Genomic DNA, 23,235 nt, shown 5'->3' with positions numbered 1-23,235 from the left:
CGCCTGTCTGTACCCACACCCACACACTCCAGTAATGCCTGTCTGTACCCACACACTCCAGTAATGCCTGTCTGTACCCACACACTCCAGTAACGCCTGTCTGTACCCACACACTCCAGTAACGCCTGTCTGTACCCACACGCTCCAGTAACGCCTGTCTGTACCCACACCCACACATTCCAGTAACGCCTGTCTGTACCCACACACTCCAGTAACGCCTGTCTGTACCCACACCCACACGCTCCAGTAACGCCTGTCTGTACCCACACCCCCACACACTCCAGTAACGCCTATCTGTACCCACACCCACACGCTCCAGTAACGCCTGTCTGTACCCACACCCACACGCTCCAGTAACGCCTGTCTGTACCCACACCCCCACACACTCCAGTAACGCCTATCTGTACCCACACCCACACGCTCCAGTAACGCCTGTCTGTACCCACACCCACACGCTCCAGTAAAGCCTGTCTGTACCCACACCCACACGCTCCAGTAATGCCTGTCTGTACCCACACACTCCAGTAATGCCTGTCTGTACCCACACGCTCCAGTAACACTTGTCTGTACCCACACGCTCCAGTAACGCCCATCTGTACCCACATCCACACGCTCTGCGCAAGACTACAGATTGCAGTGTTTCTTATTTTTGTGGTGTTTTTCTTTTTTCTTTTTTTTTTTGTCTTCAATGGCGGTGTCCAGTGTGGGTGCAGGTTTTTGTTCTAGCTCAGCTGTTGAGCTGTGTGGGTTGTTTTAGTACTGTGAAAAAACAAAAGCCTGCACCCACGCCCTTCTCAGATACGATTAGACATCGCTGCTGTACATCTTGGAATCATTATAATAATGTATTTAAAAGAATCACTGTTTAAATAAAGCACTGTTCAAACCAACTGCTAAGATGGTGGGAAGCTTTGAAATATGAGTGGAATTGTAAGCTTTTGTTTTTGTGCGGTATACATTTGTGATAAACCTTGTTTCTTTGAATATTTTTCAGCCATAGCACCAGTAATATTCCTTATAAAACATTTCTTCATGTTCAGAACACTTCAAAGAAAATTAAAATGACCTCAAATCTGGGTTTTTTTTGGGGGTTATAACATTTTTAAAAAATAGAAAAATTGGGTGCAAGGACTGGGATAAACTTTATAATCGGTATGTTTTGAAAACATAATCTTTATTGGTGGAGTCTGTGACAAAGACGACAATGGGAAAAGCAGTGCGCTCTGGGCCAGACAGGCATAGCACACATACAATAGGTCCCCTCTTCAGAAATGAACTGAAAAACAGGAAGCTTTGATGGTGCTACAGCTTACAGTTGCCCCCTGTAGGTTGTAAAGCAAACTGCAGTTCCATGGAAACAAATCTGCTCTATCAAGATTTTGTACATCAACCCCTCAGTTCATGTGCACATTGAAACCACTGTACCCAAAAACGGTGATGAAATATTATGTAATATAAACATCACTTTGTGTTGGTTTCATGTTATTCTGAAATATGGGACATTACCCGTTATTCTGTCAGGTTTTCTGCCTTTGTCTCAGAGATTTGGTAAAAACAACGAGCAAAGTTATTACTGAAAATTAATTTGCATACGTTTTTGTATGGAACATTCCAGGAAAATATTAGAATTTGTTGAAATTTCACATGGCAATGTCCTGTATTTGATCTGAAATGGAATGATAGCACTTGCAGCCATATGATGGTGCTATGTCCTCCAAAAAAAGATAGTTATTTACCATATTACAAGCATATTCTGTATTTATTGCAACCTGTATGCATATCTCCAGTAGTGTGAAGATGGATTGACTTGTTTCTCATGTTTTTTTCTCCGGTGTATCTCGCCCCCAGTACAGAATACCAGAGGCATTGTGATGCCTGTGGCTGCCATCTCCTACTGTGTATTTCCCACAAATCTACTGATGCCCTGTTCCAAAAAGCAATATTGTAAATAAACCCAGTGTGGCATTACTTTGTAATGAAAACATGCCTTCATCTCTCTTGTTTGAACTGAAGATGGAACTCAATTCAGACATTTTCAAATGTAAATATTGATGGGTGTGATTTGTCACCCCGTAACCAGGCAGATAAGGCACTAGAAATGGGATTTTTATACAGTGGAAATTAAATAATTTATTGAAATGCAAAAAACAAGCAAAATATATTAATTGAATGTACATAGTCACCAGAATAAGCATAAAAAGAGGTATGAATAAGTTATAACCTTAATGAGCAATTATGGTATCCCCAGGTTACAGTCCATGGCAATATATTTTTTGGGGGGGGGTTTGGAGAAGAATAATGGGGCAGGGATTGGTTGGTATAGTACAGGAACGCACGAGAAAGGGTGCAGTTCCACAAGCTGCCACCAGAGAGCGGTAGCTCTGTTTGATCAAGATGAAATACTGTAGCACCTGCAGGTCAAGTAGTGGATAGTTACACCCACCTTACACAACCATGGCTGTTTTGGTTTTTACCTCCCTGTCAGAAAGCAAAGCGTGTCTGTAGTCAGCCACTGGATTAGCTGTTTGCAGTTTTCAAACTTTGTTGGCCTGGGAATTGGGTTATACCAGAATGATACATACATTCAGTCTAACTGGACCATGTCCTTTCCTTAAAATTCCTCTCAATTACATTATAGCACAATAGATTTAACTCGTATGGTTAGTTCAGTATAACTACGAATGATTTATATTCGAGGAAGTTTATTAAAATACAAGCCAATGTGAGAAGTGGAATCTGCAATCAGCACAGGAATCCAAGGGGTTGGCGTGACACTACACAGCCCTTTCATGCTGAAATAAGGTTGAGATTGTTGTCAATAAAGGGATTGTCTTAAATTTAGCGAAAGAATAACCGAACCCAAGTGACGTTTTGCCCTTTGAATTTCCAGCCAATGGCAATGTGAAAGCCGCACCCCACCGAGTCAGCATTAAATACATTGTCCTTCTGCATGCGGTTCAGAGCAGAAGCCCCTGGATGTCTGCATCGGCTGCTGGTTTTCAGTGTGTTTCAGCACTTCACTCCTTCATTTACGATTGAGACCACACATCTTGTTTACAAAGCCTGAATTGGCTGCTGATTGAGAAGAAACCACATAAAACCATTACACACTGTTGGCCTCCAGGCCTGGAGATTATAGTACACTAATGCCCAGCCAGTCCAAAACAAACTGGGCTTCAGAAACTGATTTGATTTTGCTTGCAAATGGTAAAAGTGAGGTACGTGCTAGCACATTCAAGGTGCCCCATAGCATGAGAGTAAGACCTGGATGCCTCTGGGAATGTGCACTTGATATGCTCAACAATCATTAAAAAAAACAAAAAAAACAACAAAGTCACTGTTTAAAAATGATCTGCAGCATCGATGGCAAAAATATGAACAATCGTACACAGCTAAACGGGGAGGTGCAGTCTTCCTCACGCCTTGTATTTCTCCTTTCCCGTCTCGCTGATGACACAGATGTGCTGAAAAACACAAAATCACATGCCTCAAACGTCCTGCTTTCCCACATGCTGCACAGCTCACACAGTGAAAACCTTGTGCACATAAACACCCAGGAGGAAGGTTTTGTGGAGATACTTACATTTAGATCTCTAAAGTATTCGTTGTAGTCTAGTGCGTACCCCACCACAAATTTGTCGGGAACTTCAAATCCTACAACTGGGAAAGGGGGGGGGGGAAGATTTGGTTTATCAATTGAATCGGTAGCCCAATACACAACACTGAATTGATTCTACCTGTATTGTTTATATTGTTTATATTGTTGTATATGTGTGGGACCCTATAAGCCACATAAACAACACTGTGCCACACACATAGTACAGACTATCCCTGCTGAACCGGGGGGGGAGTCAATGTACAATTCTTTTTCTTAATCATTGTATGTAGACTAATACTTTTACCAGCTTTATAGCAGTTGTTGTGTGTCTGTGGAAACTTAATTGGGCTTTGTAAAACCTTGTAATGCCAAGGCTGTAAAACCTGAAAGCAGTAGTCTGTTTATCTTGAATTTCAGTGTAAGCAGAGCAGTTTAAAATGTGAAATTCACTGTAAGCAGAGCGGTATAAAACGTGAATTTCAGTGTAAGAGAGCAATGTGAGATGTGAATTTCAGTGTAAGCAGAGAGCAGTGTGAGATCTTAATTTCAGTGTAAGCAGAGAGTGGTCACATGCACAACTCACAGTCTGGCCTGTATCCAACACTTCTTGGTGTCCTCTTCACCAACAAACTGTCAGCAGGAAAGATTCATTACATCAATGGAATTAAACTTCACTGCACTTTGATCAGCACTATGTTTGCTCAAGGTTAAGCCAAGTGTGTTGCATATTTGCTGTTCAAAGATGATATTTTCTGTTAATATCTTTTCGAATAATTTTGTATTCTAAAATTCGTTGCTTATTTATTCCTCCAACTAATTCACTCACATTCTTAGGCTGAAGTGACAACAGGATGCAGGAAATGACAGTACAGCCATTATGGGCATGTGAAGTTGTTGATCTGAAACTCAAAATGGCTTCGCTGGGGTTTTTCTTTTTCTTTTTTAAGTTACTTGAAGTGGATGACAAGCACCAAATACCATTTATGGAAGAATTACAAAATGGTTATTAATAAATGGAAGATGCAAAGCACGTGCAGCTGCAGACGCAACTCTGTCACAATGAAAGTGGTTTTTAAGCTCCCTGTGGGACCTGTAATGATGTGCTTTCTGGACATGCTCAGTTGACCACTCTCAGAATGGCCTATTGATTGGAAGGCTTTGGCTAACTGCCATTCCAGAGTTGGTGTCAAATTGGGAGAAAAGGTTTTGACCGCAACCAGCTCTTGTATCACACAGGGCCAGTTTCCTTACCTGTGCCAGCACTGAGTAAATTGCCTTTTACAAAGACCAGATCCTGCTGGTTAGACGCAGTGATGTACTGTGCTTTCAATTTGACTGAATGACTTCACAGATTATTTGACCAGTATGAGTTTAGAGAACGTCTTACTGCTGAAGACAGGCCTGTTTGACCAGAGATAGATTTTGATGGATTGCCTGAGTGTGGCTATTCAGAGCCTGAAAGAAGACCTGCTGTACCTCCAGCAAATGGTACTCCATGTGTTCATAATTAAGTAGCTACTGGTCTAGATGGACTTGTCCAGCCCTAACCTACAGTATGTGACAATACATATCTAGTACCTTAAATTCACAAGTCAATGTTCAGAGCAAACCAGGGATATGGTGGACAAAGCAGACCAGTGCTTGGTTGAGAATATAGTTCAGTAAAATTCTCAGGGATCTGCTGGAGTGTTTTCAAAATTTACCAGCATCTACAGCAGTGATCTTCACTCCTGGTCTGGAAAAGCATCACGATCTGCTAGTTTTTTTTCCAACAAGAAACCAAGTGGAGTGAGGTGAAGTGAGTAATCGACTATTTTAATTAATCAATTAAAATGCAAAAAGTGCAGAGTAACAACAAAAACCAGCAGACCTTGTGGATCTCCAGGATCAGGAATGAAGATCACTGATTTAAGAGTTAATGTACTATTTGACGCAGGTCAGATCAGTAATGGAGTATAGGAGTCCATGTGTGGGTGTCACCCTCCCTCTCCCTGGGTCCGTACCTGGCCACCTTCACCATCTTTGGGTTGTACTGCTTGAGCAGCTGCAGCAGGGTCTTCATGGTCTTTCCTGTGTCGATGATGTCCTAGGAGGGGGGTGGGGACTGAGTGAAAGGTTGTCCATGTTGCCCAATCGGCAAACAGTCAGAATAAGGGTATGATGTTCACTCACCTCCACGATCAAGACGTTCTGCATGGAAACGTAGGAAGAGAGAAGTGTTTAGTGTTGGGGGAGACATCTTAATCATGTTTCTACAAGCACAACTTCGGTATTAGTCCATTTTAAGGGTTCATGGAGAATTTTGGTTCATGTCACACCACAAAAAGAGGACAATTAACGCAAAGTTATGGGAAATGTCTGCCTAGATTAATACACAGCAGGTGTACATTCAGGTCTCTGCTGAGCCAATAAGTTATGCAGTGTTTTAATAGGCATTCGCTTTGTCTTAAATATGCAGCACGTGATTCAGAAAAACAGTCCTACCTTCCCTGTGAGGGTCGACAGGTCGTCTCCCCCGATGACCTTGATCTCACCCGTCGACTGGTCATTCTGGGCAATACAGACAGAGCGGTGGAATGGAGAATGATAAATATGATAACCCAAAAATAACAATAACTATTCTTCCTTCACCTGGTTGATGGTGACCACAATTACACGCACATCATTATTCCAGTCCTAAAACAATGTACTTTGTTGGGATAAATGTCAGAAATATTATTTGCGCTAAATTTACTCAGCAAATTCTAAGCAGTCAATGCACATGGAAGAATTACAAGGACTCCGTCTTTTAGCTTACATGCACTGATTGAAGAACGTAAAAGGAATATTCAGCTAACCATGTACGAATGTTCGTAAACGGGATTAAGACGGGGGCGTTCCTTTCATGACACACTTAAACAGCATAACCAGAATGACCTGATCCAGAATGAGGACCCTTCTGCAGAATATGGTGTGCATGCAAACAGGGCGAGTGTGGTGAGGCACAGGCAAATTTAAGGAAATCAGTTGACCTGACACAGACCAACAGGACGTGTGGAAATATGAGTAACGAAATATACGGCAAATGCTAAATAATGTGTGGTGTACTGACACGGACTGCAGTCACTGTGAAGGACTGGGCACAAACTGCATCATGTACAGATCCTTTGTTCCAAGTTTTCCAAGTAGTTACTGTTGCTTCAAGACAAACTGAATGCAGATAGAATAAATCTTGAATAAAACTAATATTGATTAATCATTTTCTGTGACCGGCTCCTTTTAAAACACAGTCTAATATATGAATTCACATGTATGGCTAAGGCTATGCATAGCACAGTATTCAGTTTTACTATCTCTGAAAAAAGTGCATAATTTACAGGAAGTGATTTATTTAAAGAACTACTCACACAAACCACCACTGGGCCCTGACCCAGTTAAAAAAATAGATCTAGTGCAAATGTGCATACAGTTTTGGGAACTTCACATTTTCACCTAAATTAAGCACTCTTATGTTAAATATTTTATGCTAAATATTTTTCCCACTGTAGTGATTTTCCCCTTTTTTCTGTAAGTGCGCACACACACACACACGCACACACACGCACACACACTGAAACAGTATTACAGATGGAGGAGTCTTACGCAGTAGCTCTTTAGCCGGATGAAGTCCACAGTCATGGGGATGGAGCGGTCACTGTTGCGGTTCAGGGCCTTTATGTAGTCCAGCAGGTCGGCAAAGAACTTGTACCCCCCTTTGAGCACGCACAGGGCAACGATGTGGTGTCCCCCCATGTCCTGCATGATCTCCCGTGCTAGCCTTTCCGTCCTGGGGGGGCCAAAGAAGGTGGGGGGTGTCAGCTTTCTGTCCAGTCTACCAGCTCTTATCCCCTCCTTTCGTTTTATATAAGGCCTTATTCACATCACAGGTGAAAAACACCCCCCTCCCTCCCCAGTAAAATGAAAATGGAAGTGTGCTTTTTTTTTTCATGCTCCATTTTAAGAGACCCCACGAGGCTCTGTGGAAAATGGAAATTCAGCTGGGAGAAATGAGTCATGTGCGAGTGAAACCATGGCGATAAGAGTTATTGTAGCTATTGTCATGTGCACAGTAGTTCTGGGAACAGTGAAGGCAGGCAAGGGACCCATGGTGCAATTCTGGATACTCTAGACTGGGTGAATGAGCCTACAGTACGTCAGCGGAGTAGCTGGTTCTCATCACTCAACGGTCCCATGTTCTTTTCTAGCCCCCTCAGAAAAGCACCTAAAGGATGGCACTGAGAAGATGAGCCCCATAGAAAGTGCCACAGGGCAACACATTCATTCAGAAACCTGCCCTGTGAGTTCTGTGTCTGTGGAGAAAGCAGTTAAAGTCAGGCCGTAATTGCATGGGACCATGAAATGACAACACAACGCAGGACACTCCAGTCCTGTAGTGTCCGTTGGACTTTGATGCAATTCAGCCCCCTAAAGTGTGTAAGTCACTGATAAGCCAGATAGCACTGCAGCTCTCCAGAGACTCAATATTTGAAGGTTAACTGCTGCTGGTCTTGTGAGGGAATGGCCTGAGATGGTCCCGGCATGGGAGAGGGGAGTGTGCACTGGAAGGTACAGACCTGTCCAGGATGAGTCCGTGCGGGATGTAGACCCGCTCCAGGTCTCCAGCGTAGTGCTTCGGAATGCAGAACAGGTCCAGGTCGTAGCCCTGCTCCTCGTCGCTGATCTGAAACAGACAGATAGCTTTACAGACAGAGATCACAACAGTTCCATTTACCTGTTATAGCCCTTGGGAGGTAAGGGCGGACTGCAGTTACCTGATGTTCCCACGGCAACGTGGCTGCAGTCCAGCAGGTTGATGGTTAAATGAGCTGCTTATTTAGCTGCCGATTGGTTGATTTCAGTCTTCTGGGAAGTGCAGGAGTCACAAGCGGTCTCTTGTTTTTTTCCCCTACTTCCCTTTATTTAAGCTTGTGGTTCAAGTTTGTGTAGCTTTGCGCAGTTTTATTTTTGCTCTATTGCTATAAGTGGTGAATGGTGGTAGATTTTTGGACCATGAAGCCCATTGCATTTTGGCATGAGATGTGTTAAATAAGAGCAGACAGGAGTCACAAGACAGTGGCAGGGAGATATTTAGCAGGTGGGAGGGAGGGAGGGAGGGAAGGAGAGAGAGAGAGAGAAAGAGAACCGGTCAAGTTACCGTCCTGCCCCTGCCCAGCTATACTTGCGCAACTGACTTGTCAGAAAGCACACAGCACACACTGTAATTTGGGGTTTCCACAGGCAAAGGCGGTAGAAGTGGCTAAAGCTAGGAAACTGGGAAGGGAATGACGGGTGAGGGTAGGGTGGGTGGAGACAACCCACTCTAGCGCTGGAGGCCTCTAGTACATCCAGTTCTTTGAAAGAGTCAGAACTATCTAATCCAAATTAGGCAAGCTTGTGCATGGGTTTTTTTTTTTTTGCCTTCAGGTGGCTGACTTTTCAGGAGGGAACTTTTCATATGCCTGTCCCCCCCCCCCCAAAAAAACCAAAAAACCAAATGTACGTGGCTTGGAGGCAGCAAACTTACAATGGCAAATATGAAGGTCGAAGAGGCAAAAGGTAGAAACATATTTATGTGCATCTGCAAATGCACACAAGAGCAGAGGGCCTGACCCTGAGTTCTTTCACTTTAAAAATCTAATTTCCTGAAACATCCTGACATCGAACCCTGTGCTGCTCATTGCTGTCATGTGACAGGCTGGGCTAGGTTGGACATTAAAGCAGCAGGGGCAGCAGGCTCAGGATAGCTGGAAGTGTACAGAGTACATTTTATTATGAAATGAGAACTCTTACAAGCAAATAGTTTTCCTTGACTGTAGTCACTCATCCCCCTACAGCAGAGTGAGTCTCGGACAGATCGCTCTAACCACAGGCAGAACAGCTGGGTAACACCCTACCCCCCACCAGTAGAGCCAGCAGAGAACCCAAATGTAGCCAACCTAACAGAGCAGCATCTAAGTTTATGTACTTTTCAAACCATAAACTCAGGGCTCTCTTTCATAATTCCGTGATCAGTTCAGTCCTGAATGCAAACTGGAGAAACCTCTAAAACTTACCTTGCAAATAGATTGCATTTATATAACGCTTTTATCCAAGGCTTGTTACAATTACTGCCTCTCATTCACCTATTTACACACACATACACACACACTCACGTGCCAAAAGCTGCCATGCAAGGTACCAATCAGCTTGTCAGGTGCAATTGGGGGTTAGGTGTCTTAGGGACACTTCGACACACCCAGGGCGGGGGATCGAACCAGCTGCCACTCTTTACCTCCTGAGCTAATGTCAGCCCATGTTCATCGGCACAAGAGCACCCAATGACTTCACACATAAAAGTAACAATTAATTTCAGTGGCTCACTAAACAGCAGAGAAGAAATGACCTGCTGAGATGAGAGATGACCTGCTGTTGACCCGTCCTCCGTATAGCATGCAACGGTATGCTGGCTTTGACTGGTGTCGTCTTCCTCAGCCCCCGCTACTGTTTGTAAGAGATAGGTTCCCTACCTATCTCTATGTATGCTGAGAAGCTAATGACTCTCCACCATTTTGACGGTGCCCTACCGACACAAGCCCTAGTCCCCAACCTGTCTGTAACTAAAATAGTTGTGTGGACCCCTATTAATTTTTACTAGTTTCTCCCTATCCTGTAATTAGTTAAATTAGTCCCTTTACAGACTACAGCTGAATTAACTACTTGTTAGTTAGTTGGTACAAATGCCAGGATCCTCAGCGGTCCATTGGACTGAGTTTGTAAAACCATGAACATGTCTGGATGTCTGTGTAATGCAGGGATCTTGAACTCCTTTCCTGGTGGTCCACTGCCTGCATGGCGCTGCTATGGCACTGATGAAAGCACACTGTGGTTGTCACATTATTTTTGTTTGACCTCATTGTCTAATCTGTTGTAATGGAAGGACAGCATTTTTTCTTCATATCCATTTGTGGCTCCACACACCTGCAGTAAGATCTTTGTAATTAATACCTCTTGAGCGAGTGCAACACTTGTGCAGCACTTGTATTTGTAATTTTAAACTATATCTTTCAAATGGTTGCCCTGTCAAATTGAAACTTCACCTGGAATATATTGAGTTATCTGTTAACATATGAGATACAAAAATGAAATGTTTTATGTAAATATGAAACATCCACATTGCTTCTTTAAGCTCAGCGGGATAACGAAGCTAAAGTGCCCATCAGTGTACACAAGACATCTTATGTTCGTGTATCTTCCCTAGAGAACCAGTTTCTCAAAGCCTTCATTCAGTGTCTGCATCGTCAATGGTTACACAACAGTCACCATATGCCTCCCCTAATTATTGTTAGGCTAATACATAATTACTGAGAAAATCCTAATTCAGTTTCTGCGAAAGCATGCTTTAAACCCCAGTCGAAATGGATGTGAAGTAATCATGTAAAAAGTACTTTGCAGCAGATGGTCATGGTTTACTGTATTGCTTAATTTGCAGAACTGTTTGTTTTTCGCTGTCATTGACGTATGCATTGAATTCGTTTTGACGTTGGCTACATGCGGCCCACGTTTCTAAACCCTAGGAATACTTAAAAACGGGTTTGTAAAACACACCATATTACAACAGAACATCATGTCATGTTGAATGTGAACACGCGAGCAGCGCCCAGGTCTTCATTCTCAGGGACCCGTGTGGTAATGTTCATATTGGAAATTTCACCCGAATATAAAATGCAACCTAATTTAAGGGTAATATAGACGTGTGCAGCCACTGGAGGCATAAAGTCACTGTAAAATCTGCTTTGAAGTTCTGTGCTGTCTGACTTTAGACCACGAACCCCTGAATGCCCTGATGCCCGCCATTGTCAAGCCAGCAGGACGCCAGAAATTGTTAAATCTAAGATATCCTTCATTGCACAGACACTGGCAGGGCGAAAAGATGCACTAAAAGATGCACTAAATAGCCTACTGAACGTGAACTGTCGCTTTAATAGGGAATGTCAACATATAAGTTGGGGAAGGCTACTGTAAAAGGAGGAGAAAGATGTTAATGTTACGATGAAATCCAGACTGCAGACACTGAGAAACTCAAAGGCTTATTTTGGAATATTAATGGAAACAATAGCACTAGCCATTACAATGTGTAGGTTGATCTTGGAAAATTCGCTACAATGCATCTATTTTAACGAGCGACTTTACTTAATAGCGTACATTATGAATGAGCTACTTCACATGCTTTATTCTGCTACAGTCACATTCCCCCAACCTTGTACAAGATGTGTGTTCATCAGTATGTTAGGTAAGGTCTGTTAGGTAAAACGCGTCGCAGCTTAAAGCATAGCCTACGGCGTACACTTATACCATGTGTGTCACACGCGTGGTCTCCGGGCCTCTGTTTGTGTAAAATCTCCCTACTGTAGAAATTCAGTACGGACGAGCTAGACCACTGCGAACCGTTTGGAATTTGTTAGCAGGTTGCTATGAAATCGGATTCGCAAAACAAAACAGCATCACTATAACAAAACAACGCAACGAATCTCAAAGCATGAGGGAACACAAGGGAACAACCCCCGCGTATTTTGTCTCCAGTGTCTGAGACAAGTGACAGTCAGATATATTCTGACATTATTTATAGCTCGCAGACAAACTTACCACAACACAGGGGCTGGTCGTCGCCATGTCCGTGGTCGTACGTTATTTACAGCGACCGCTGACTTTGGGTTGCTCCACTCTGTCGCGAATGCTCCGATCGCGACACACAGTTGAAACGGTCTTCCACCCCAGTGATGATTTCTAAGATGACAGATTTGCGAGATGTAGGCTACGCGTCTGCTTTCGGTCCTACGATTCTGTAGCTAATGCTTCTCACGGTGACGGGCTGAGCAACGAATCAACACAAGACAAACCTCGTAGCTCCGCCCATTTCACAATACGGTCAGTGCTGTCAATCTATGCATGGGACACAACGCATTGCGGATCTTTTCCCTCTTTTTTGGCTAGAATAAATGGTAGAATTGCTATTTACTTCTTTATCGACACATCCTTTCAGGTTTCTCTTCCATTCAATCTCTTAAACCTGTAGTGTATGCGTATTCCTGTGTTACCAGCCATTTTGTTGTCAAATCACAGCCTCATGTTGTTTTTATATATTGCAACCACAGTCAGAGATTATTTTAAAAATTAAAAAATAAAACATTGGCACTTTCCTATATACCAGCTCCCATTACATGTCACTGAATGACATCTTTAAAATTAATTTACAAGAACCATACCACTACACGAGTACTGAACCCCAGCTCAGCCCCTCCCAAACTGAAGCCCATATCTGTATAAAAAGCCTCCCCACACTGATAGACCTTGAGAGAGGATAAATACATTTCCAAAGCAAAATACAGATGTGTACCCCTCACACAAAACAGGCTATCCTAATCTTCATGAGAAAAAACCTGTTCCCACAGTTGGCGGCCTAAAATGAAGTCATAAAAAATGTAAATCCACAATGGACTTTGGAAGCCATAAACAACCTAGCCCTGTTGCTAATTTCTGGAGATTTCTAAATTACATTCCTTTAAAGAACTGTCAGGTGCTGTGAAAGGTACAGTAGAATGTGAGTTTTATTGCAGGCCACATTGTTCCGTACTTTCAATTGCAGTGTTTCTCTGCTTCACTGCTGTAGATAATGTCACCGGTGTAAAGAATATTGACAATACTTTTTTTGTGGCACATTTTTGGACCTTGAGAGAACCATATCCAGGCAACACACACACCCCTGCTGATTGCAAGCACAGTGCTGTACCCATTGATGTAGGAGAGCAACTTTCCTTGTATTGCGGAAGGACATACTAGCTGCCTTTTAAAATGTAAAATATTCTGTAGCATTTTTCATTTATTTAGCTAACAGGCATACCACCTGGTACCTGTACATTGTCAAACAGGTAAAGCTCTGAAAATGAGAAAACATAGTTGCAGGTGGAGATAGAGTTGGTGGACCAGAGGCACACTCTTGGCAGTCATATAAAATCCAGTGCCCCCAAAGTAATGTGGTTACTGTGCCGTAGAGGCATGCACATTTCAAAATAACTGGGAGTGTTAACCCCTGGGTCTGGCACAATAAACTGTCTACATCTGCCCACCGAATCATCCCCTCAAATCCGATTGGCTACACAATCCTTTGTATTCCCTTGCTACTTTCAATTACCCATATCATTACTACGAATTAAAATCGAGTTCTTTGGTTTGTAAGAACTATCCGTCTCTGATGCCATTATGTCTGCTGGCCACATATCTTACCCTCGATCTTATGATTACATTGCATCCATTACAGACTGATTAATAGGTGAATGGCAACCAGGAAAGGCTTTCTAATTCAATCAGCAGGAGAGCCAATACACTGCAGCCTAACTGGGAGGGGTCAGAGATTCACTCTATCCTGTGCAGTTGACGAGATTACTAGTCTTCATCTAATCCTGGGAAATGTGTAAAAAGGCAGCACTTGAGAGGATCAGAGTTTGGTCAGACTCTGCTGTATCCAGCCTTGGTTTGTGTTTTTGTTTTTTTTCAAGCTGATGTTGTTTATTTAAAGAAAGATCATTTTCTGTTCTTTAAATTTGAGAAAAGCGCCCTTTTGTCCTTACAGCTGAGCTACCTTGTTAAAGGAAAATAAATTAATGATGCAAGGGTTCACATTATGATCATTCTCTCTCCTCAATGGACCACTGTTGGATTAATCTGTTCAGACTTCAGACTCAAAGATAACATTGTAAGTAGGCATTTTTATACTGGCATTAACCACCCAAAGCCTCAGGAATTTATCAACATGAAGATAAATGTATTATTCATTTGTTTGTGAACCTGTGGTGCGGGTGTTTTTAAAATTGATAATGTGGACTGTTAATTATAGTCTTTAGGGGGTGACTTGTTTATAATATTAAGAACCAGACAGCTATGGTTCTCTGAAACCAAAAGCAGTGAAATAAAAATGGGTCCTCAAGTTCCACCATCAGTGTGCTGAAAGAGCACTTCCTGGACTGGGGAGTGGTCCCCTTCCACACCAATTATGAAACTGCTCAAAGACTGTGAGACACTGCCACCTACTGGCCACAGGAAAACCACACGTTCCTCAATTTCCTTCTGTTGACAAAGCGTCCTTACACAAATCATGGAGGTATAGGGCACATTTAAATAAGCAATGACATGTATCTGCAGTAGATAAAATGCTAAATAAAATGTGTGCCATGACTAGCCAGTGAATCCTCAATTTTAGCTTTAAGTAGGCCAGTTGAGAGCAATTCATTAATGCGACACCCCTTTCTGAATGTGAATTAAAAATAAAAATAAAATCAAAGATCATGCTACCAGAGGAATTTTAATCCTGACCGAGTATAAAGAAAGCCACAGACATTCCCAATAACAATCATGATAATACGGTAGTAAAATATAATACATGATTAAAGGGGGAAAAATATTACACTTTCTAGAAAAAGAAAATGAGTTATGCCTCGACGATTGGCAAGAAAAAAAAAAGGTAAACAAAACAAAATGACAACCTCCTCGTAATGGATCCTGAAAAATGTTTTTTTTTTCTCCTCCATTTTGAGTGAATCAGGGGAGCACAGCGTGAGCAGGACATAGAAGGCGGCCATGTTCCAGTCCTGTCATATGTAGAGTGTGTTAGTGTCCCACACTGACCAGAGTGAGCAATGGCAGCACAACGCCACAGTCCTGCGTCTCAGTCTTCCGCAGGGCATCCTGGTTCTTGTCGTGTATTGTCCGTGGGAGTATGGCAACAGGACGGCTGTGCAGTGCAGCATACAGGTTAGGGAACTGGCCTAGTGTGGGTTCAGTCACTGTTGGAGCGCTGCTGTGTTACCTCGAGTAAGGTACTCAACCTGCTTCAGTACTAACTGCCCAGCTGTGTAAACGAATTGCGTAAAAACCGAAAGCTGTCTATAAGCTGCTCTGCATAAGTGTCTGCTGAAGGCCTAAGATGTAATGTGACAGGAAAAAACTCCCCCACAGAAACCGCGTATACGTTACAGGTTACTGTAGAAGGCACGGGAGTGGCATCTGCATGTTGTGGCTGTGTGTCTTATCAGAGGCAACGAGAATCTTTCAGGAGATTGAAATGAATGGGCCCTTATTTTTCAGAGAACAATGCAATACAAAAATATTTTTTTTCCGTCTTTGATCCCCATGGCACCACATCCTTGTGTCATCTTAAAAACCACCAACTGTGAAGGAGGAAAGACAGATGTTATGGTTAATAGTCGTAGTCCCATTCCATTTGGTCTTAATGAAGTCCTACATGCATCAGTGACAGCTGTATTCTCGCAGTGCCCAATGCGTGGTTACCACACCACCCTGTGCCCCTCTCGTGTCTAACCACTGAAGCTAAGCAGGGTTTGGCTAGGTTAGCATTTAGAAGGGAGACCTCCTGGGAATTGCTAATGGGCCGATGAGGGGTGCTCTTCCCCCTACATAAAATAGACATCCATTGCCAGCACACTGATGGGGCAGGGGGCACTGCATTTTAAAAGGTACCATAATTGGGAATTTAAAACAGGTCCTGACTCACTCTGGCAACCAAAAAAACCCACAAAAAAATATAAATATATTCATAGCTAATAGCCTTTGTTTTACCCTAGTCAATTGAGGCTGTGCGTGCGTACAGCGAGGAGTGCCTAGTTGCCGTTGATCTGAGGCGGGGGCAGGGGGAGGGTGCCTCCCCGGTCCATGCAGGCCCTCTGTCGACTGCGGCTCTCCCTCTCCTCATCCTCTTCGTCACGCTCCTCATTCCCACTGTGGTTCTTACAGTACAGCCTGAAAACCACCACGACATCATACAATAATCACCTCATTCACCTTCTCCATGCATTTAAATAAATACATGAATTTAAGCTTTCACAGGGGGTAGTGCGGGAAAGTTTATTACTATAAGCTCCATCTTAACAAGGCAGGGAACAGTTTAGTAATATTGTTGTTAACATAGAGTTGGCAAATTCCAGTATTGTGCATTAAGCTCATAAGCTGATAAAAAGCCGAGAAGTGCGACTGGCAGCAAGCCCCTACTTGTAGATGCCTCGTGCCATGTTCTCGATGTACTTGGCTTTGTCCTGCAGACCGCAGTGGTAGTGGTAGGTCTTCACGCAGGCCTTAATCTCACACCCAATGGTGGCTCCCAGCTGGGCACACAGGGTGCATTTCTGAGAAAGACCGAAAAAAGAAAATGTACACAAAAGCACAAACAAATACAAAACAACCCTGGTCTTTCATATATACATAGGCCTCATCTGGCAGGCTCATAACCTAATGCTTCCATTAGCCTGAGCAGGTTGAGATAAGTCAGCCCAAATTCCGGCAATGTGCTTTGCTAATAAACCCAAGGTCCGTTATGTCTTCTGACAAATAACGATCTTCTAGACTGTGGGCAGAGCTCCTATTGGAGGTGAATCAGCCACTGACAGGACATAACACTGGCTAAATCTACTCAGAACCAATCAGAGCACAGGAAACAAATAACAAATAAACTGTAATTTATGATCCCAGATACTCTAGAGATAGTCTGGAGTTGAGACTGTATAAACATTAATTGTACAATAGAGGACCAATGGGCTTTTGTTTTTACCTTAAAATCAGCAACTAATTCAGACCCAAGAAACCAGGTGAACTGGTTTTAACCGTGTACAGGACCCCTTTAATTCAACAATCAGGTTCGGAGTAACACCAACCCCCCCCCACACCCTGTGGCTCTCCAGGACCAGGGAATGCTGCTGTAAACAGCGTCGCAGGTCTGGTCTTCCATTGCCCCTATTAAAGAAAAGCCATGCCGAACAAGTGATCTTCACTCACCATTCGCTTCCCCCGCTTTATCTCCTGGATGACGGTTTTAATGTCGAAGTTCCCAAATTCAGCGCGGGAGGTGGTGGTGAGCTGGACGGTCCCGGAAGAGAAGAGCTGGCAGGGGTAGAAGACGGCGGTCAGGAGGGGAAACTACTGTACACAAACCGCTTTGAACCAGGACCAGGAGTTCAGTGTTAGCAGGCTCAGTAACTGATTAGTAATGTGGTACCATTTAGGGACCCATTAATTACATATACAAGCATAGCTTATTGGACTACAGGTTCATTCTGGGACCCACCTAATTCACAATCCTGTTCCCAAACTGGTTTGCGACTCACTGGTTATGGCTCATGAGATGTGCTGAGGGTGCAAGCCTTAATTGTGTACACAGCCCACTTTCCTCTGAGAATTACACAAGTCAAATTAAAAACAACCTGCAATGCATGCGCCGCATGTACCAGTGGGCTCCATATCTTATCCGAAAACGGCTGTTGTGGGCGCAGGTTTTTATTTTAGCTCAACACTAAGACACCCGATAGATTCCACTTACCAAGGTCTCGATGCGATAAAAGACCATGATTAGTTAAATGGTGTTGCAGTGCTGGGCTAATACGAAAACCTGCACCCCACACTGGCCATTTCCGGGAGAAGACGTGGACACCCCTGGCGTATACGCGCTGAATACGAGCACTCTTAGAAGGCGTGTTCAGGGGAAGGCTCACCATGCACTTGTAGTGCGCGGCGACCTTCTTCCCGCTGTCGGCGTGCAGCACGCCGCGCGTCTCGCTCTCGTCCTCCCCGGCGTGGCAGAAGCCGCAGCGGAGGCCGGAGTCACTGGGGCTGCCCCGCAGGGGGGAGCGGTCCCGCTGGGGGCCACACAGAGCACCATGCCAGGGTCAACCAAAAACCCAATGCTTCTATTATGTACCAGCAGGGTTATGTTGGGGGTTCTAAACACTGTACACAACCCTGATGATATGACAGTCTCTGTGCAGCTGGTATTATGCGGTGACTTTAAATACTTTTGGGGAACATATTTTAAAAATTCAACTCAACTGTTAATATGGTGGTTAATATAGGGCTGAGTCTCGAGGTTTATAGTAAAATACTTTTCATTAATAAGTTGTGGTCAAGAATGGCTCGGCCCAACCACTAGTCTAAAATGCAAGTTACTGATATAACTATGATTCTATGAATTCTAAACTACTGGATATATTACATCTCTGTCCATGTTCATTGTACATAGTACATCCGTGATACTGGTTCAGCAGTGATTGTTGAGACTGCTTACGTGCAAGGCGCTCTCCATATCATCCGCTCCGTGCGAGGACGTAGAGCGGGTGTCATCCGATTGGCCGCGAGAGCTGGCCTTGATCCGCCCCTTATCTAAACGACCCCGCCCCCTGCCTCTGGGAGGGGAGGAGTCTGAGTCATTGGCCACACCCCCCAGTTCATCTACAAATGGAAATAAAATTGAATGTGTTTGCATGGGTCGTGAATCTGGAGCCCCATCAGATAAAATGGTGAAGAAACATAAAGTAGTTAATGAGCTGTTGAGAGGTCATTCCATGCCATGTAACTGAAATGATCTGGAAATGCTTGAGACTTTCAGATAGGTTTTTATAATTGAACAAAATGGTTGAAAACAAGCCAGTAGGCAGGTTATAGATTTTTACGCTGAAGCACAGGATTGGCTACCTTCGCTGGAGTCTTGTATGGTGTCCCGGTGTTTACGACAGTACACACTGAAACAAATAAATCAAAATTAGCAAACACATTGATCAATTTCCATAAGACACTTTGGGCTGATTTGGTCCTTTAATTGGCCTTCAATCCTCATCCTAGTGGTCCTTTAATTGATCAATTAAAACAGCTGATGACAAGATAAACTAAACATGATTACTTGAGTGCTTAACCTGGTTGCTGTTTTTAAGGTTCAAATGTAAAACTAGCAGAGCCTGGGGCTTCCAGGTCAAGAGTTTGGGATCCCTGGTTTTACAAACTGAAGAAGGGGGGAAAAAATATTTAATAAGGGACACAAGGCAGAACAGGAAGGCACACTCACAGGTAGATGCCCTGGGAGGGGTTCTCCTTGATTTGGGCCTTGTCCCACAAGGCACAGTAGTAGTGATATGTCCTCCGGCACGTCTTCACATCACAGCCGATGGTGGCGCCAGGCCGGTGGCAGGACGAGCACATCTGGAGAGAGACGGACAAGCACAGGTGATCGAGTGAGACAGACACACACAAACACAGGTAAAATGGTAAATGGTTGGAAATTATAGAGCGCTTTTTATCTAAAGCGCTGTACAATCGATGCTTCTCATTCACCCATTCATACACACACTCACACACCGACGGCGATTGGCTGCCATGCAAGGTGCCGACCAGCTCGTCAGGAGCATTTGGGGGTTAGGTGTCTTGCTCAGGGACACTTCGACACAGCCCGGGCGGGGGATCAAACCAGCAACCCTCCGACTGCCAGACGACTGCTCTTACTGCCCGAGCCATGTCGCCCCCTGGTATTCAAGCGAGGGCAGCTTTCCGTGACAAAACAATGAAGACGTGGCCATTTACCACCATTGAAATGGAGACCACATCATGGCAGCCAAATGACGGTAGGAGACATACGCTGTGTAGAGGTCTAAAATCCAGGCACAAAAGGTTCCCCAGTATTTTGTTCCAATCACCTGGATTTGCTAATTGGCACAATTCCTCAGCCAGAAGGTAGAACTAATTAGTAAAAACCAGCTGGCTGGAGTTCATGGATGGAAGAGAGACACATGGACTTTGCAGTGTTGCTTTCGGTTTTATAAATGATCTGTTAATCAATGATTATTAACAGGAAGACCAGCAAGCAGCCTTCAGCAAAATCACTCGGAGGGCAGACGCTGCCACTCACCAGCTTGTTTCCCCTCTTTATCTCCTTCTTCACGTCTTCGATGGAGAAGCCCCCGATGTTCTCACTGTCCGAGTGAGAGGTCACCAGCGCGGAGGAGAAAAGCTGGAGGGATGGACAGAGTGCGGCAGGAAGCCAATGGAACAGGAACAGGGTGAGCAGGAACAGGTGCGCAAAACCAACCAGTTAACCCCACCCCGTAGCCCCACCCCACCAGACCTGCAGTCTCGATCTTTAGTGAGTCATGGGAAAGGACCCGAGCAAAATTAAATATATATGTGTGTGTGTGTGTGTGTGTGTGTGTGTGCGTGTGTGTGTGTGTGAATGCATTCTTTTCTCACTATTTTAAAATCATTTTCCGGTTCATCGTGTTCACACATGACCGCACTGTGCTCAATTGCCACTGGCTTCTTTTGTATCCTGGTGCACTGACCACCCAATCGGAAGCGAGCGTTTCTCATCTCTGAGACCACCTCTCCTCACCATGCACTTGTGATGGGCGGCCACCTTCTGGTTGTCCGACACCAGCAGCTGCCCGCACTCCTTGTCCCGGTTGGTTTTGCAGAAGGCACATTTTCTCAGACGGGCTGCCGCCCCCTTCCTCTGCCCCGATGAGCCAGACATGTCCGAGCGCTCTGTCCTCTCCGTCGCTGTGATGCCGAGTGCCACTGTTGGACCGGACTGGGAGAAGGGAACGGGGCAGTACAGCGGTGAGGGAACTGGAGCACTTACCCCTGTACCCTCGAGCACGGTACTTAACCCAAATTAAATTAGCACATCAACTCAGCAGATACACACCTAGATAGGTTTATGTTTGTATGAATGTAAGCTGTGTGAGTTGCACTGCGTCTGCTGAATACCTCACTGGAAATGTAATGTAATGGCTGTGGTTCAGTTGTGTGTATCAGCGCCAGCTGTGCGCTAGCTCCAGCACCAAGTGGCCTTGACATTACAGCTACGCTAGGGAACGGATCACATCGCTGCTGGTTAATCTGCTGGACTTGGCTGCAAGGGCACTTGTAGCTGGGGCTTTATTTTTTGGAGTCTCCGACAGTCAGGGAGAGGATTGAGTGGAAACGATAAATATAGATTTTATAGCGCCATTTACAAACAGGTTGTCTCGCAGCACTTCACAATGGGCATTTTCCAGTGGGATTTTTTTTTTTTTAATTGATGAAATTTGAGTCAATCTGTGGAGGAAAAACCCAGAACATTATTCCCTGTCCCTTAGAAAGCAAATAAATCTGGGCTTTTATAGAAGAAGGAATGAGAGGAAAGACTATGATGCTAGGATGCTATGGACGATGCTGCAATGATCAAGCAGAATGAGGAATGAGTTACAAGCTGCTAGGCTTATGACAGCACAGGAATGTGCAGAGAACTTTGGGAGAATATCTGGAAACACAGTAACAATAATACAGCAAAAGAAAACTGCAACTGTATGCAGTCACGTCAGGGGATTCAAATGAAAACAATCTTTTAATTTAGGGGGTTTAAACTACTATACAGTTAGCAAAGGTGCTCCCTGTAATCTCGGAATTTACTGTAGCTTCAAATACTATTATAGTCGTGTTTGACTAATTTAACCCCCAGAGCGCACACAGTAGGCTATATTGAAAACGAACGTGTGCTGATGTACGGAATAATGAAGCCACCAAGAAACAAAATGGGCATCCTTGCAACATACAACAATCGTTAAAAGCAAATGAGAACTCTCTGAAATAAACTATTTCTCACACATTAATATAAATGTTAAAAAGAGTAACGGCCTAAAATACTGTATTAATTAATCAGAACATTATCATAACGATTGAGCTGTAGCCTATTACAGGCCGCTCTAGCCTCCATAATCGCAATAGATACAATGAAGCCTCATAGCGGCCGCAGGCAGAAACACCACCAACGTAGCACAACGTGCAAGTACAGCAGCCAAGTAAACAAGCTAGAACATGGTCACAAACTGAAACGAAACATTTGCTGTAATTTAATTTAAAAAATATGTTCGCGGTGACTGAATACCTAGCGTGATAGGTAAGCTTCACTTAAATTATACATTCAAAAATTATCGTAGTTTAGCGAAATATAACACTACAATCTACTGTTATTTATTCCAATGTCAATTATACAAAAAGGGGGTGTGCCGCCTCCTGGATCTTGTCCGCTACATTTTTGGGGCTCTCCACAAGAACCCCTTTGAGGCCTCGTCGCACAATCAAAACTGAGGCCACCGCGAGAACTAAAACAATCATAGTTTGATAACTGTTTTTATCTTAGAGCCAACATCCCATTCATTCTGGTGTGTTTCCTAAAGCAGGAGCGCTTGGGGTTTACCCGCTTTCAGAGCACAAGCGCCATACGCTACCACTGCACGTTCAGCTTCTCGAAAACGGAGGGGGATTTTCACTTTTGTGCAGAAGTACGCCTCCCGCTCGTACCGGCCATATAGCTACTTGGGATATTATTCCCCAGTTAATAATGACATATATAAATATCTTACCCTTCTTGGCGTGTTCTAGTCAGGTTGCTCGGCTGTAGCTAGTCGTAAAAGAGAGGAACGAGTATGCGGGTGTGAGGGTTTTTTTCTTCTTTCCACTGTGATGGGAGCGCTTGCGGATTCTTAGCTTCGCCACTGCGTATGATTCGTGTGACGTTGCGTACTGCATAAAGCACGTTTGTTTGTCAGACATTAAAATACCCGCCCCTCACGCACGCTGCTCTTGTTCCTCACCTTACAGCCAGACAACAGTAGCCAACAGCCTCGGTGAAGTATTATACTATTTAGTGTCATTGGTAAGAGTTTATCTTTGGAAATCTCCGATGTACAAATCACAGTGTTAACTGAGCTAGTTCGTTTCACTTGATACACATGTTGCTTTCAGTTTATCACAGACTTAAAGACAGATTTTATTCG

General features: G+C 43.9%; 2 protein-coding genes across 3 annotated transcripts; both read right to left on the bottom strand.

Annotated features, from left to right (window-relative positions):
• Positions 1-1,139: 1,139 nt before the first annotated feature.
• On the bottom strand, positions 1,140-12,472 carry hprt1 (hypoxanthine phosphoribosyltransferase 1). Its single transcript, XM_061234715.1, has 9 exons — positions 12,239-12,472; positions 8,191-8,297; positions 7,220-7,403; positions 6,083-6,148; positions 5,771-5,788; positions 5,602-5,684; positions 4,182-4,228; positions 3,584-3,660; positions 1,140-3,464 (listed from the first exon to the last, which is right to left on the bottom strand). Exons 1-9 carry the CDS (start codon positions 12,263-12,265, stop codon positions 3,417-3,419), a joined length of 657 nt encoding a protein of 218 aa, XP_061090699.1. The 5' UTR covers positions 12,266-12,472; the 3' UTR covers positions 1,140-3,416.
• A 2,460-nt stretch (positions 12,473-14,932) lies between these two features.
• Positions 14,933-22,968, bottom strand: phf6 (PHD finger protein 6). Of its 2 annotated transcripts, none has more exons than XM_061236246.1 (11): positions 22,822-22,968; positions 20,808-21,005; positions 20,328-20,429; positions 19,491-19,624; positions 19,124-19,170; positions 18,717-18,880; positions 18,148-18,291; positions 17,435-17,539; positions 16,655-16,788; positions 16,226-16,405; positions 14,933-15,816 (listed from the first exon to the last, which is right to left on the bottom strand). In XM_061236246.1, exons 2-10 carry the CDS (start codon positions 20,946-20,948, stop codon positions 16,267-16,269), a joined length of 1,110 nt encoding a protein of 369 aa, XP_061092230.1. In that variant the 5' UTR covers positions 20,949-21,005; positions 22,822-22,968; the 3' UTR covers positions 14,933-15,816; positions 16,226-16,266. The 2 variants fall into 2 exon arrangements, with proteins under 2 accessions (XP_061092230.1, XP_061092232.1); XM_061236248.1 differs by having other exon boundaries at positions 16,255-16,405.
• Between the last annotated feature and the right edge of the window lie 267 nt (positions 22,969-23,235).

This window comes from Conger conger, chromosome 3, assembly GCF_963514075.1.
Source record: "Conger conger chromosome 3, fConCon1.1, whole genome shotgun sequence".
NCBI lineage: Eukaryota > Metazoa > Chordata > Actinopteri > Anguilliformes > Congridae > Conger > Conger conger.
Note: the sequence above shows the minus strand (reverse complement) of the source record. Positions and strands in the feature narration are given on the sequence as shown.

Bases quoted from the DNA above. Each gene is read 5' to 3' on its own strand.
- hprt1 (XM_061234715.1), bottom strand. From the start codon at position 12,265: ATGGCGACGACCAGCCCCTGTGTTGTG. The intron at 8,298-12,238 runs GTAAGTTTGTCT...TGTCTGTTTCAG, and splicing joins CGACCAGCCCCTGTGTTGTG to ATCAGCGACGAGGAGCAGGG. The intron at 6,149-7,219 runs GTAAGACTCCTC...TGTATTGCCCAG, and splicing joins TCCGGCTAAAGAGCTACTGC to AATGACCAGTCGACGGGTGA.
- phf6 (XM_061236246.1), bottom strand. From the start codon at position 20,948: ATGTCTGGCTCATCGGGGCAGAGGAAGGGGGCGGCAGCCCGTCTGAGA. The intron at 19,171-19,490 runs GTGAGTGTGCCT...TATTTGTTTCAG, and splicing joins CCCTCCCAGGGCATCTACCT to TGTGTACTGTCGTAAACACC. The intron at 16,789-17,434 runs GTGAGTGAAGAT...GGTCTTTCTCAG, and splicing joins TAAAGCGGGGGAAGCGAATG to AAATGCACCCTGTGTGCCCA.